Below are 16752 nucleotides of genomic sequence, written 5' to 3' on the forward strand. Positions count from 1 at the left end.
GTGTGGTGTCTTTTTATGACTTCATTATCTGAACTGGTCTGTTGCTGACAGTTTGTCACATCTGCAGACAGTGCTGAATTGTCAGCAATGGAAAAGACAGCTAATATAGCAACAGATATCTGCTGACTGAGCCCTGCCTTTCATTCAGCTGACTTAAGCATTTCTGCTTACTCCCCATTTGATCTCAGAATGTTATTCTCCTCGTATTTCCTAATTCCTATCGTGATTTATGGTTCTTTCATCAGGAAAATAGGAACATGAATAAAGGATGTCACAACATCTCCCAATACTTCAGTTATCCTCTGTGACTCAGTAACACTTATCACTGTTAAGATAAAAAATAAATTTATCTATACTTTATCCCAATTTTGATAATAAGAAATTCATATAGAAAATTACTTAAACATTCTAACTTACTAAACAGACAGCTAATACCGCATTCTTCACCCACAGAAATATATATGTAGAGAAAGATGAACACAAATTTGGCACTTAGAATTTTATTGAAATTATTGCAAAATGTCATAACCCTATGCCCAATATTCTGGGCAGTGTTCATATAAATTTAAGCTGCCTACATCAAAACACAGCAAATGAGCAAAGCATCTCAACATTACCGTCCTCTGTTGAAATTGCTTGCACAAAATAATTTAGATATAAAACTTTGGATATATGGTTTGCTCATGCCATTAGAAAAATGAATAACTGGCAGTTTTGAAGAGAGTTAAGAAATAAAACAACTGAAAGACAGAAGCAGACAAAAAGGGGRAAGATGCTAGAAAATAATGTCCTAATGACAAAGCTGTGATCCAGACGACAAAGCAAATACTTGTGCAAATACTGCTTTCTAAGATAATCTGTTTTGAAAGAAAAGTCCCACTGACACCATCTGCTTCTTTAGCATGAAACTACTGGTATTGCCCTGGTTTCTTTGGCATGCCTTTTTTTCTGTGAGAAGTGCTAATTTTCCTGCAATGACTCTATCTGCCTAATGAGTCTGCCAGAAACATCGTTTGGATTGCTGGGACAGTGACCCATGAAARAAAAGTCAATGAGTTGCTCTCTTACATATCTAACCAGTGACTACCTGCAKTAGTCTTTGGTCCTGCAGAAACACCTTCTGGAATTACAAATGTATCTTCCCTATGGCCCTCTAGGGGCAGCTACTCCCGTACAAGTTACAGCATGCAGGGATTAAAGGATTAAGTTGTTAAAAACCCTGCAGCCGCCTAAGTGAGGAAACAGCCACTCTGTGGGTTCACAGAAGCAAGGGGAGGGAGAAGACAAGCAAAAGGCACCTAAAAATAGTCCTCAAGGGTTTTAAGGGCAATGACAGTGGAGATGCAACACACAGGCAAAACACCATCAGAACCATCTTTCCAGTTCCTAGTTCTCTAATAAACTGCATTAACTGAGGTAGAGGATACACCCAGCATCCCCAGGAGACACACCAARATTCACATCAGCACCATGGGGGGTGATGGAAGGGCAGATGGAAAGTTCCCCATGGCCTAGGACCATTGTGCAAACCTTATCTCATGATTTCTCACACAAGATGTAGTCTGACATTGAAAACCACCAAAAAGCATGTACATAAAATTGAGGTTTGCAGTGTGCAAGATGAACCAGCATACTGTGATCCTGCACTGGCACAGCCAGGATGTTTCCAATGGCTTTCACTGAACAGCTGGGCTCCAGTCACACTGCACCTCAAATGACTGCTTTCTCTCAAGCTGGCATGTGGCTAAACTTCACATCAGAGGCACTTGCTCCTTAACTAAGAGTTAAATTATTATGCATTAACCACAGTCTCATCACTTAGTGTGCAAAGTGAATTTCCGAAAACTTGAAGAAGATGCAAAGCCAAGCAAGATAYAGAAATGAGCGGAGGAGGCCTTGAATTGACATGGCTTTTGCTTAATATGCTGAGCACTCTCTGAAATTTGAATGCTATGAGTCAGCGCTTCTCATGTCAGTGATTACAGTAATTAACAGCAGGAACATTAGATTTGTGTGGGGATAGAGGTAAATTTAGGTCTTTAGAATGATGTACTGAGTAATCAGCATCAGTTGATAGGCATGCTGGCCACAAGTGTAAAAATAATTTCCTATATGAGCAAGAATGTATAAATCAGAGCCAAATTAATTCAGCCACCAGAAGCAGTGGTGAAGTAACAAGCTTCAAATGTGCCCTCATTTGACCCTTGCAGAAACCCTTCTAATGTTTAAATAATATGGAAATACACTTTTTAGTCACGGGACAGGTTTTACCATCCCCAGCATGCCTGTTAAGTTACAGGACAATACGGTGTTTATTACTTATTCAGGCCATTAGAAAAAGATATTTACATCTGTTACTAGGAACTCAAAATAGACAAAATAAATCTGTATTTTGTTTTTCAAACATTTTTACCCTGGCTTCTCCTGTCTCCTTAGAATTCAGTATCACAAAACAAAGCAGTATCCACAAATAGCTGCTACAGTCTAATGGGCAAATCCTGAGCACACTGCCACTGGTGAGGACTTTCTCTTAGACATATCAGTGGCCTCAACTACAAAAAACTTGTGGTTAGGACTCGTTCCACAGTGCAGGAGTGSTCAATACTCATACATCAAGAGATATTTTTCATAGTAGATTTGCATTTATTATTTGGAAAAAAAAACAGAGAGATGTTCTACATGCAGGACAGTAATACCACTTCTCATTAAGAGGTATATCCCAAAGTGTATCAAAGTTCTGCACAAAAAGTCTGGAATAAGGAGGTGAGTTTGGTCAGAGCAACCAAAGCAATCATTAATTCAGAAATACTCTACATCAAGTTCTTCCTGCAGTATTCTCATAGAGCTGAATTTGCAGAGTAAAGATGGCTCCCTGAAGTTTCCTTCCTCTTTTCCAGCAGAGGTAAATAAAACCTAACACCACCACATTCATACATACACAATTATATTAGAAATAGAGTAAAAAAGATTAGCATTCCAGTAAAGACTGTCATCAACATTACCTTTTTGATTTCATCTTCAAATGCTTTCTCCAGATACTTGTATCTCCTAATAAGTTTATTGAAGACCTAAAGATAAACACAGATTAACTCAAAAAATGTAACACTTGCAACCATCTCTCTTCACACAAAAAAGCAAAGGGAAATGAGCAGCTTGCAGAATGACATTTCTGTAGTGTTGTCTGCCTCATGAAGAGCACGAAACACCCTTCCTTCAGTTTTGTGATTCTTACTTCATAGAGCAATGTTTGAATCTGAGAATTTCTTGCAGTTTGAATCCTTTCATATTTCTCAAAACTTTTTTCCTACTCTACCTTTCACCCAATCCATAGATAAAAGCAAGGGAGAGGAGAAGGAGGGTAACTCTGYACCCTTCCCCTGGTAATGCAGCCCTGGGGAAGCTCTCAGCTGTAGTCTGATGGAGTGAGGCAGTCAGGATGCTGAGTGTCTTCAGCAGATTAAATATCTTGGTTAATCAACTAACATAAATGCTTACAACAAAACACACCACTGTCAGAGAAAGAGGAAGAGYATTTGCTGAAGTTTCTACAACAATTATTTTTATTGGAACCGTTTGTTCTCCRGTTTTGACCATTTGTTTCCCATCATGCAACCACAGATTATGAAACCAGAAGCAGCACAGGTGCAGAGTTCATTCAAGGAAGAAGGARGAGATAAGAAATTAAACAAATCATGGCTTGCACTGCTGTACAAAGGCACAAAGCATATGACTCACTGTCACAGGTAAAAAGGTTTATGTGGGSAACRAAYGACATTATTGCCAYACTGGATGGAGGAGGGAGGAAAATWAAGCTTAGAAAGYTTCARTTCACTTTCCAGATTATAAAATAMATCCAAATATCCTGACTGGTAGTATTTTGGCTCASAAAAAGTRGAAAATTAARTTGTGGCCATGCTGAGAGGTAGAGAGATACAGAATCCTAATAAARTAAGATGGAAGATCAAAATGTAAGTTTCTTCTTGTTATTTCCAGACGAAATTCTGTATATTTTTAAAGTCTCTATATATGACAGAAATTGACACTTCATAAGCAAATAATCTGCTAAAACATGAATACTAATTTCAGTCTTTTTACTTGAAGACTTTTCACTTTTAATTGTTTCCATGACTAAATCCACAAAAAAACAGCCACCCTACTGGTTCATTTGGGAGACAGAGTGAAAAATTACCTTCTAGGTATCTTSTAGATAAAAAAGGTCCAAATACTATTTTAGACTAATTCCACATTTTCATAATACAGTAAGAACTCTATTTTTCATTATGCATGAAAAAAATGACAAGGTCAATAAAAGGACACATCTCTTCAGGCATTAATTACAGAATGCTGATTTATTTTGGTGGCTTTTGGTTGGAAGTGCAGAAAATWTATTGAAAATTCCACTGCTTCAACTTCTGAAGTGAAATCTTACTTTCCATTTTTCAATATGCAATCTTTTACCTTAAATTTCTCTTTGGAGAACTAGTACTGCCACTTTTTATTAAAATATTAAAATTCAAGAAGACACACTCAATGCTTTTACCAATTACAGAGATTTTCCTGGTTTTAGGAGATTCTAAAGCTGATGCACAAGAAATACTGACTCTCTTTCCAAAAATAAGTATATCTCAATTATCTAGATTATTAATTAAAGATACTTTTAAAGAAGCTTTCTGCTATTTAGCAAACATTTTTTACCAGTGCAGATTTTGATCCCAGCACTCTTTAAATCAATATGCACCTTTCYAGCAAATTATCACCCTAAACACCTTAGCAGGGACAACAGCTTTTATGCTTTTAGTTGCTGTCTCCAGCATTCCTTTAATAACTAGCCATTTAAAAAGAGAAATATATTACTTCATGAACGATAGAGKTTTGACACATGAAAATTGCAAGGGTATTGCATTTTTATGCAATCCTACTCATATCCAGAATTGCAGGTTGAACTTTCCCTAGAATTCTTACTTACTGTACTTCCTCATATAATTATKACCTTCCATTAAGGACATATGCAAAGTCAGTTTCTTTTCAATAATGTTTTAGGGTTAATTGCTTTTTTGTATCAATTCCATAGGCCTATTTATGCAAGCCTTATTCCTGCAAGAAGAAATTATATATCACATATGTAKGAGAAATGAAAGCTCTTGGAATACRTGCCCAAMTCCTAACTAGTTATGTAAATAAAGGTTGGAGGYGTGAGCTTTATATATTTTGTCATTCATGTACTTCTACTACACTACTTAGAAGTGTTTAAGTTGGAAAATACCTTTGAGMCCATAGAGTCCAACTGTTGACCCAGGAGTGTCAAGTGCCACTAAACCATGTCCCTATGCTACCATGTCTACAGATCTCTTAAATATCTCCAGGAATGGTGACTCCACCATTTCCCAGGGCAGTAGTGTACTACAATGTTTGACAACTCTTACAGTGAAGAAATTTTTCTTCATATCCATATAAACCRTACCTGGTACAACTTGAGGCCATGTCCTCTCACCCTTCCCTTGTTATGTTAGAGAAGAGACAGACCCCTCCTAGCTACAGCCTCCTTTCAGGGAGTTGCAGAGAGCGATAAGGTCTCCCCTGAGCCTCCTCTTCTCCAGGCTGAACACCCCCAGCTCCCACAGCTGCTCCTCACAGGACTCGTGCTCCACTCCCTTCTCTGGACACTCTCCAGCTCCACTGCCCTTCTCTGGACACACTCCAGCACCTCAATGTCTTTCTTGCAGTGAGAGCCCCAAAACTGAACAAAAGATTCAAGGTGCTACCTCACAGTGCTGAGTACAGGGTGATGAACACTGCCCTGGTCCTGCTGGCCACACCATTGCTTATAAAAGCTGAATTTCTGATACAGTTCATGTGTTTCTAAAAATATGGTCATATAAATATTTCAGTCTGTGCACAGAAAAGGTCAACAAAARTAAGAAGAATGGTGTCTAGAAATAGACTCAACCAATGGCAGACTGTGATAAGCAAGACTGCTTTTTGAAAAGAAAGCAGTGCCAGMTGTAATCAGATTATTGTAGACATCCTATTTTCTTACCTAAAATGTACAGGTTAGGGCAGATTAATGATTAACTGGATTTTCAATTGGTCTGTGGCTAGCCTTACTGCAGCCTAGACAGTCTGCAGATGTTMCACTGTAATCCCTTTTGACACATAAATGGAAAACAGTAATCAGCTATGCCTTTACCGACCTGAGCATAATTTCGGATGGCATCATGATCTTCATCTGCAAAAAATACACAGTGGTTGGTCATCTTGGTCTTGTCATTGTCATCTATGCGTGTGCCTCCAGGAGCTAAAGGAAAGGAAAAATAAAAGTCAAGGACTGACTTCTTACTTTAAAGAATGTTCTATGTGTAAGATTTAGTAAGTCTAATAGGTCTTATGTTAGCATAACTGAGGCAAAAGGCCACGGTAAGAGTCAGCASAGGAGAGGGAGAAACAGAGAGACCRAGCTTTGCTGAACTGTGGTGGCACCTGACAGAAGGGACACCTGGCTGATATGCTGCACCATAGATCACATAGTTCTCACAGGACTGAAGGTTGCAGTTCACACTGAGGAATCTCAGCTGGTTTTGAGAGCACTGAGAGTGATCAAATAAGTACAGGTTGGAGCAGAACCCTTATGCATTATTTTAACTATTACTTTAAATTTTGTAATAATGTAAATCCTTTCCAAAGAGAAAAGTATTAGCACTGTAAGTAATCTGAGTATTTGGAACATYCTGCTAACTGCTCTAATGCTTAGCAGACTCATGCAAACATTCAAAACAGTAGCTTATTTTGCTGAAAGTTCTTTTCGTAGGCATTTCCACTAGTTCTTATTTCTCGCATTACCTCAAGTCTTACAAACACATCTTTTCTTCTTACACACCAAAGAGCAGGAAGCAGGAATCAAAGCAACATGACTAGTAAAARGAGCTAACTTACTCAAAACATAGAGGAAAGCGTTAAGCATTTTTTTGCCAAAAGCTGCCACTGATACCTCATAGAAATGTCCCATGAACATCCACAAAGCACACCTCATTATCCTTCACTTCTCTCAGCTAGCCTTTGTTGCAACATCTATAAAGCAAGATTTGCAGCAGCTCTTAACCTGGAGTGCTGTATTACACCTTTTTATGCTAATAAATCCCTATTTCCCCTAGTAACCATCTCTCCCATTCTCTCTGCTGTTGCAATCATATGCTGATATAGCTCAGACTGAAGGCTTCTCAGAGCAGTATCCACTAAGTACTGAGGTGTTACTGCACGACAAACAACAGTGTATGATATGAGATGCAAGCATTGAAATTGTGATACAGGATATAATTTCCACCACAGAGGAAGACAGCATCTTAAAAGAAGTGAGCAAGGCTGATCATCAAAACTCTGTCAGGTACTCTGCAGATTACCTAACATGCTGCCAGCTACCAAAATATCAAAGAGTGTGTCAGCATAGCGGCGATAATCGAGTCGTGAGCCTGCTGCATCCAGAAACTTGGCTATAGCCTCCAGGTCATTCCCAGCTTCATTGAGGCCTTGGACAATAGTATCCCTGAAGACTGTGGGTTCAAATTTCTCCTTTTCATCTGAAACAAAGAGAAAGAAGGAGAGAGTGTCAGTTTTTAAACTTGCTGTCAAAATCCTGTATCAGTCAGCAATTGAAATGACCATGGCACCTAATATATTCTTCTCACTCTGGTCAACATAACAAAACTTCGTTCGTTTAGTTTGTATCGTTTTTGGAAATTCTGCAGTGTTTACCCTTGCTTCCYTCTCCTCCTCATCTCCYAAAACCAAAACACACACAAACATAYGGGAATAATAAATACATTAAAAGCAGTTATTGAAATTGCTTTCAAACTTCATACTCTTCTCTTGCTTAACATATTATCACATCTGCATAGCACTGTCCATTGCTAAATCTGAGAGTAAAATAAAGGGAACGTCAAGCTATGCATACATACTCTCGCTGTACAAACATTTCGTTTTTTATCTCTTGCTGTTTTTCACTGGGAACACAGGAGCACAGAACTCACACTGCATTTCCTACARCTGTTCCTTACTGAACTCAATCAAGGTACAGCCTGACCCGCAGACAATGTCCCAGTGTCAAGGTCATAAGACATAACTGCAACCTCCAGATAACKCTTACGTAGGTTTACTCATACCTCCTGCTGCCTTTTTGCCCACGCAGTTAACAGCTTACCATGGCCACTTGAAGCTTCTTAAAAAAAAACAGGTCCTGGCTTTATATAAGAGCACAAATGAAATGCCTGTTACTGTTAAAATAACTCTGAAACGTCAGAAACAAAATTGCAAGCTGTTCTGTGCACTCAAAACMCAGGTTTGTTATCACCTGCTGACACAAACATTGATACAAGCTCTTGAAAAGCTGGAAAATACTATATCCGGAGGATGAATCCAGATATTTTTACTTATTCATATAAATGAGGATTGGTTAAATTTTTGTCTAAACAGGTGCTAATCCAGTCTGAAAGATGCCAGCTGCAATTCTTGCAGGCTTTTGGTGACAAGAGCTTCAGGCCTTTATGCATCCTCTAGTGGCAGGATGTTCTCTGGTACTCACAGTGCAGCTTTTCATTCCAGGCGTTAAACAGGAGACCTTGCTTTTTAACAGCCTCTCTTCCCTAATCTCTCCCCTCCTGCCACAGTAGTCTTATGGCAATTAAATAAATATTTTACAGACAATTCCTACTTTTGATAGCTTTTCTATTTCTAATATAAAAAAGCTTTCTCTTCTCTGCTGCATGYGCCTGGGATGGGCTCATTCTCCCATCTTCAGTACATCACTTGCACATTCTCCTCCACCCCCAATGCATCCCCCTCCTCCGCAAAAATTGTGTCTGGAAGGAATAAAGCAGTCTCTTCCACCCAATGTCCCAGACCACTGGGAAGCTCCAGTGACTAGTCCATTTGTCCTTCTAAGGAGCCTGGCATCACACAGCCAGGTGCAGTTCAAGGGCTGTCTCTCAAGCACTAAGCACTGGAAAACTGTAKCACCCCTAATTTTCCAGAAATCCCCAGCTATGCCTAGCTTTTAGTGACTCACTRACTCTACTACCCATTTGCACATGGAGTGCTTCCCCATGCCCCAAATCTGTCGTCCTCAGACCAAAACTGAGACAACTCTATGGACACCTATACATATGCTCAAGACACCATCTGCTCCCAACCATGGCTCATCCTGAAGTGATGCACACAATCACAGGGCCAATCTAGAGTCTCCACCACCATGCTCTCACCACTCAATACACTAACCAATATGTCTCTTCTCTGGACTGCAAATAATTTCTTCCCAGGCTTTTACTGCACACCAGTCCTTGGAGATGCTCAGGCTCTCAGCTATGAGCGACTTTGGCTGTGATGAAAACCTGGAATCTGTGTTTTGAGGAACCACCTCTCCTATCCGCAGGGCACACACACCACAGAGGGTTGAGAGGGGAACTGAAGAACATGCCTTTGCTCTGGGGAAATGCCTACAAGAAGCACAGTACTGCAATCCCATTCCAGCCACCAAATCTGTTACCAAATACTCAGCTGCAGCTCTCGTCCAACTTGAAGTACAAAAACCAACACAAAACAAGGAACAAACCAGCCAACCATTGCACAAACAAACCAGTCTCTTACTGSAATAAGTATTTCAGTACATGTACTTCTGGCAGTTTTATTTGTACACAAGAAACACAGTTCCACCCATGAACAAGCACCTGAGTATAATTATTCTCTTCTGGAATGCCAAATAAGTATGTATTATTTAAATGGTCAAAGAATAAAAAGTTTGATGACACATCAACAAGCAAGAAGACACAGTTTAATCTCAAGAGAAAAAAAATCTTGTTTTATTTTTTCAAATGTATTTTGCCTAAAAATTTAAGATGTTCACATCCAAACTGGAAGGTGTCATATGCTTGGTATCATGGGTACATAGTGCTCAGTACAAACACAAATACCATGATTATTATTTTTTAGCTCTTTTGAAAAGATTCTTCCCCTGCCCCAGAAGCTCGCGTCTCATCTGTAGCACCCTACTATTTTCTTGTCTATCACAATCTAAAAATTTACACAGGAACAGGAGGTGAACTCATTGCATGAAAAGCAATTTATAATTTTACTGAAACATTTCCCTACCAAGCTAATGTATTGAAGAGGAATATGCTGATGTAGTACAAGAGGCTGAGTAAGAAGCCATCATCAACAAGGGATGACAGTCTGTTGAGCTGTCAAGTGCACAATTACTAAACAAGCACAGCTCCAATCACGGACTAGCAGAGGCAGGCGCAGCTTGCAGATGTGATGCACACAATACCCACTGCAGCAGTGCTATACACAGCTTTTCATTTTCAGCATGTTCCCAGATCCTTATTTCCTATCTTTTGCTTCTAAGAAAATCACAAATACATTCATAGYCCTCCCCTTAAGAATTAATTTTATCTTTTAAACAGAAGGCCCACAACTGTAATCCTGTGGAAGAAAAAAAGATAACATAAAGAAGAGGGGCCAAACAAGGTAATGTAAAGGTATTAATATTGCCCTTTTACTAGATAATTTTCTTCTTGAAAGTAYTATGCAGCATTTTGCTTAGCTTATTTTGCAGCATTTTTCAGCAATTATTAACCTCTATTATCTTTATCATGGGAACAAACTTAGGTATCAGGTATTGACAGCCAGCTTACTTTAACATGCACTGCTTGATCCCGTTAATGCTTTGGGAAGGTGTTTGTCCTGTAGGTATTTGTCAGCTGTTTGGATTGATAAATTTTCCTTACTATCTACTAGTATTTTTGCTAATCCAATTTTCCCTCTCCCATTTCAGAAGACACAAAGACATTACTTTGCATGCATTCATTCTGTCAATGGAGTCCACATCCCATGTATCTGTTCCATAAATACAAGTACTGGCCAGATGCCAACTACTGCTGACCCTCACTGAAAAAGGAATATTCAACAGGTATAGAGATTATACCAAGAACTAACCAAACTATTTTATTTACCTAGATTGATAAGAATTTGTGAGATGCCTCCTTCCCTTGGAAGGTTCTTCCCTTAACAACATCATTTTTCTTCCTTCAAATCTTTTTAACGTGATTTGAATGTCTGCCACTATATATGCTGCAGAAATAGGTTTATTCCTTTATTAGGTTAATCAATACAACTAGAAAGAGTGATATTTACAAGCTACTCCTTCATGGTCCTCTCTCAAAGATATTTTAGACATTAGGCACACTTTCATATTTTAAATTTAGAAAAATTGTATTATTCTTCTTTTGGTCTCTGAAAGCTCAGAAGTTGTTCACRACCCAAGATAGTTGCAGCTGACTTGTGATAAGAGTTCATATATGCAATTAATTTTATGAGATGCCCGACTGCAGTGTCACACCAATGCTCCAAGGATTTGCAGAAGGGAAAAAGGGGTCTTCACAGGACACAAATGGGTAAAAACAATCAGCTCACCATCCCCAGCACGTGCATGTTTCAGACCTCCTACCTGACTTTTTGCACAACAGAACAGCCTTCAACAACTGAAATGTCATGACCAAACCACAGCTACTGCACTCTGTCCTACCTGGGTGACATTTCAGGTCGCCCCAATATACTGAAACTCAGCAGAAAAAAAACCCTAATAGTATCTTTTAACCTTAAGTCAAAGACCTAACAATCTGTGACACTATTGTGATACAAGAAGCATATGCAAACATAAGGGAATAAATAAACATACTTAGCAGCCATTTCTCTTCCTCAAGCACTCCGCCTCTAGAAAGAAACAAGTATCCACAAATTTCTACGCAGGAAATTAGAATATTAAGRGAACCAGGATGYCACCACATTTGAAGAAGAGATTCTRTGCTTTGAGTACAAAAAGGAAGTRTTTGCATGTTAAAATTTCTATATTAACRACACTTAATACTCATGATCCCATTTAAGTAAGCTCTCTCAAAAGAAAAACCCCAAGCAATCTTTCAGACCACCCCCCAAGTTGTCTTTTTCCATGTTATCAATGAGTTATCTAGGGCTACTTTAATCAATGTAAACAGATGTCCAAGGGAGAGGCACAGAATCACAAATCAAATGTCTTTGTTTATTCTAATTATTGCTTGTATTAAAGGAGTGAAAGACCAAATCTGTATTAGGACCAATTATGCCAAACTCAGTGGAAAACACAGGCTGAAAGCCTTTATGAGAGAAAGAACATTTTCTAAGACAAGCATCAAATAACATAYTCACTGTAACTGAGTGACCTAGACTGAAAAATACATGGGATCACTCCAGCAGTGTGCATGTGTGAGAGCTTTTACTGGCTGACCTSACAGACGGATTTCTTTAGGGATTGTTAATTCCACTCCTCTGGCTATGTCTGTATGGTTGTCAGTTAATGCAGTGTACAGCTCCTACTGCATAATGCTCTCGACCGTCCTGATAGAAAGTTAATCTCACTAATTAGTGGAGCACCATGACAATTAATTACAAACAATACTGGTTTCTTTTTTAATTAGTTATCCTAACAAATATTGCATGGGCACCGTAGAAAAGACATTTTCCATTTAAGAGACTGTACCAGYGAAACAAATTGAAGAAGTGCTGGGTGCAAGGGAGGAAAGACAAGAGAAAGCYGGCACTGCTTTTTAACATGACTGAAACCAAACCGTTTTGGAATTCCTGTCTAAGCTTCATGATCATCCTAGATCTCTAGACATTCAGCTCTTCAGACTCGTGATCGAAGTTGAAATGYTCTGAGAAAGGTTACCAACTCTTTTTGTTTCTCTCATCCCCACAAAGAAAAGGCTCGTTTACATTTTCTGTCACAAGACATTAAGATGAGGTGCACACTTATGATCAGAAACAGGGAAGTCAAGATGGAAAATGTCTGTTTCGTGACAGACAGGAATCCCACATGTCTGCTGTAATAATCTACTGCTACACCACAAAAAAATCTGATCCTTCTTTTCACAAACCAGGCTTTTGGTTATGTTTTTTGAGTGGGGGAGCAGGAAGAGAATAAAATAATTAATTATATATGTTTTGCCTCTCTGCCTCAAATTGTTGGGCATTCATCTCAGCCACCTAAACTTCAACARATGAACTCTGAGTACTTAAGGCTAACACCTGCTGTACTAGGATAGTCAGTACAATTAGCACCAGTCAGCTTTTTAAAAAAATTTATGCTCTAKTATACATAACAAAACAAAGTGTTGGCCATGTTTACAGAAGATCAATGAGTAAAATGGGACTCACAYAATTGCAATTGTTTTAACAATTTTTAAAAAGACTATACTAACTCAGGAGAAATACGTATTTCTGAAAAAGAAGATTTATGACCTCCTTCTGACCTGAAACCAGGGCCAGTGAGATGATCTGACCATCTCATGGAGAAGGAAGGTGRGAAAATTCCTTTTTTAATATGAAAGGTTCACTTACAGACATGCCATTGATTTGAGTCAAAGAACTAAAAACAAAAATTAAAGTGAAAAAACCCAGATCACTTTCTTTACACAACCTTTAAATAAAAGCTCATATTTTGCTTTTAGTTGAAAAGGACAGCTTAAGAAACACTCAAACCAACATCTAACAAGCTTTCTTCATCATATGTAAATGATAAATTCTATAAATACTACAAATTCATTTAACATCTAATCTTTGCCYGAGGTTTCCACAAGACTTCATAGTTAATAAACCCAAATTTTAGAAAAAGTTCTAGGACATACAGTGAAAATAAAAGAATTTGTAGAACTTAGTTAAAAGTAACTTCTTCAATCTTAACATGGCTGAAAAGAAGGGGAGAAAAATCTTCTAGCTGAGCCTTCAACTATTCCAGTTATTTTAACAAAGAGAAAAATAAAGCAAAAGATGTAATGCAACCTACCCCTCTTCCTAGTTTTGAACCGCTGGCCTGTTAGCACCGGCTTCTGATTCTTATTCATAAAATTTCTGTGGAAAGAAAAAAAAGGAAAAAACATTTATACTCTAGCATTTACAGACAACAGATCATTCTAAAGGCAAAATAAAGACTCAGTGTAGTAAAACCCTGACATGTGAAAGGTAAAGAAAGCTCTTGTCACATATTCAAAGAGTAATTCCCATTAGGATGAAGAGAACAACAATCCAAGGATAATTTTGATGAGATGTGTTTCTCTTAAAACCTGGCTGTTGGCATCTCTGTAACAAAACCTGAGGGTTCAAAAGCAAACAGGGAGGTGATGGACTCTCTGCCCTTACTCCCAGGGCAGCAGCACTGCCCATGCAGCTCATGGGGATGCTGGGAACACAGAAGCCACTAGGGAATGGGAACCATCCTGGTGAGGCTCATCATGGCACAGGTCTCATCCTCTGGCAAGTTCACCTGGCAGATGGATGCCCAGGGTTAGATACTCAAGACACTGTAGTCTAATCACAATGTTTTAACCATCAAATTCTAATCATATGTTTCTTACAAGAACCATTGTATCTTAGTAACTTTTAAGTTCTGAAAAGCATGTGGGTGTTGTAAAAATAATTGTCGATAAACAAATCCCTCGTCCCATCAACTTTGTGCTTAAATATGGAGTTACGGACCCACACGGCACATCATAAAACAGCAAAAAATACTGGGCTTATAYTACTTCAGACCTTCACAGCAAATCTCAACACGCAATGTCAAAAAACCTGGGAAGTGATAATACATTAATGCTGTTTTATCTAAAGAAAAAAAAMCCCATTTTTAAGCTTTGGATATAATCAATCTCCTCACACAAAACACAGCTTATGCAAAGAGCAGCTAAACCAAGAGCTGAATGCAAACAGCAGTGAGCAAAAGGAAGCTTTGTAGCACATAGAAATCACCCTGGGTCATCCCCCTATCCTGCCCATGGCACGTGCCAGCCCTGAGACTTAGAGGCCACCTACTTCACACCCTGCAGGCCACTAGGGCACTGTTACATATGATTTGATTGTTCATAATTAAGCCTTCTCATTCAAGACTTTGAGCATGTTCTTTTAACAACATTAGCTTACAAAAATCGGTATTATTTCTATTTCTTCATTGAAGACTCTGCAGGTCTGGTTTAGAAGTACACGGATTTGCCAACATAYTTCTTTCCACAAATGAAAAGAAAGTCAAGCCCCATGGCTGAGAAAGAAGCAATCAATCACATGTTACTAGCCAAGTAGTGCTTTCTCTGGCCCTGAAAGTAGATTTAGCTCTCTTAACAATGCTCCAGCTATACAATATATTCCCATTCACCAGACTTCTAGTGGCAGCATCCCTAGCTAGCCACTTCTGCAGCATTTCAAATGTTTTACTCGGCAAACTACTGCTTTTCTAGTTTAGATTTACCACTTATCTAGTCAAACACTGYGCATGCAAGCACATGAACTGGAAACAACCAGTAAAATTCAGAGTCAAAACTGGGTTTGCTTTCTGTAAGTCATAAAAACACAAATATGTAACAAGCAGTTCAACTGAGATTCACATTCATCACTGAGGTTTAAAGCTGCTGCTTTAAGACCAAGCACCATTTTGAAAAACCTCCAATATTAAACAGCCTCCTGGAAAAACGATTTGCTCATCTGCAAAAGTAGTTAAACATGGCAAACCATAATATCATGGGATCTTTTGAAGTGTTGTAGGAACCAAGAGTCCCTTCACAGCAGAGCTCAAAAGGCTCTTTCCCCTGCTGAGACAGCTCGGGGTTAGATGAACAGGAGGTGCTTTACAAGTTAATTAGGCAGATAATCTAGCAGTCTACAGGGATAAGCAACAGCCCAGCCTCTAGCTAGTGACTGGCTAGATTTGACATACTTACCTGCTTTGTCTTTTTGACCTTCAGTTATTTGTAAAGAGAATTATCTGTAACATTCACCCAGGTTATTTTTGATTAGTTTTYATGCTCTGCCTGGACACCTGACACCTTATTCTGGGTCTAAAAATGTTCATTTCAAGAGATGGCAAGAGGAGCCCATGAGATTTGCAATGAAAGTGTCAAGTGAGCCACACAGCAGGTAAGAACTGTAAGAATTAATCCGCTTTTCACAGCTCTTTCAGAGCACCAACATACTGTCAGGCTGGACAGTGCCCACCTCCYTAATGAACACACAAAAACTTTCAACTCAGCATACTGGTACAGTTTCCCAGATAAAAGATAGAAATGCATCCACTAAATTTTGAACACAAGACTTCCCTTTGATGCAGTGTATTTTTAAGTTGCAAAAAAAAATTGCACGCATCTGAAGGTAGACTATGGATTTTTCCTGTRAACAAAAAATATGTCCTTTAAGATAGCTGGGAAAAACATTTTTTTAAAAAAGCCCTTAAAGTAGGACTCACAACTTGTGGCAGATTTAATGACTAGAGGTTCAGCGCAACAGAAGAGACTCTTGAATAATTAATTACTAGGAACATAGGATATGCCTTCTATATTTAGCTTTAAATGCACTGTGCTTTGATCTGCTCGAGTGAGGGTCTGGCTTTATATGGCGCTGCCTCAAGCAGTGGCCCAGGATATTTCATTAAGAAACTGCATCCTGAAGCTGCACAAAATCAAACCAATAAACTAAACAACAATCCAGAATGTATGTGGATAAATGGCATAAGCTCCTGAAAATGAGATTTTAAAGTGCTGTTGCCGCCACAACAGTTGCCTGGATAATAGCTTAAAATTTACAAAAGTAAATGSAATGAAAAAGCTTTTTCATTGTATCAAGAACACACCAACAGCACAAAAGTGGTGGCTGAAAGTTGTAAATTCAAGGTGGCATGATTGCATCAGAGTGCAG

The 16752-nt window shown here is 38.7% G+C and overlaps 1 protein-coding gene across 1 annotated transcript in view; it reads right to left on the bottom strand.

Annotated features, from left to right (window-relative positions):
* Positions 1-16752, bottom strand: part of BZW2 (basic leucine zipper and W2 domains 2) — a 56333-nt gene that overhangs the window by 22111 nt on the left and 17470 nt on the right. Inside the window, exons 2-5 of the mRNA XM_057371640.1 lie at positions 13865-13929; positions 7395-7571; positions 6192-6295; positions 3003-3068 (exon numbers count right to left, since the gene is read on the bottom strand). Coding sequence (XP_057227623.1) covers positions 3003-3068; positions 6192-6295; positions 7395-7571; positions 13865-13922 — 405 coding nt within the window. The 5' untranslated portion in view covers positions 13923-13929. The remainder of the gene's footprint in view (positions 1-3002; positions 3069-6191; positions 6296-7394; positions 7572-13864; positions 13930-16752) is intronic.

This window comes from Malurus melanocephalus, unplaced genomic scaffold, assembly GCF_030028575.1.
Source record: "Malurus melanocephalus ecotype Western Australia unplaced genomic scaffold, MMel_1.1 scaffold_150, whole genome shotgun sequence".
In the NCBI taxonomy this organism is placed as follows: domain Eukaryota; kingdom Metazoa; phylum Chordata; class Aves; order Passeriformes; family Maluridae; genus Malurus; species Malurus melanocephalus.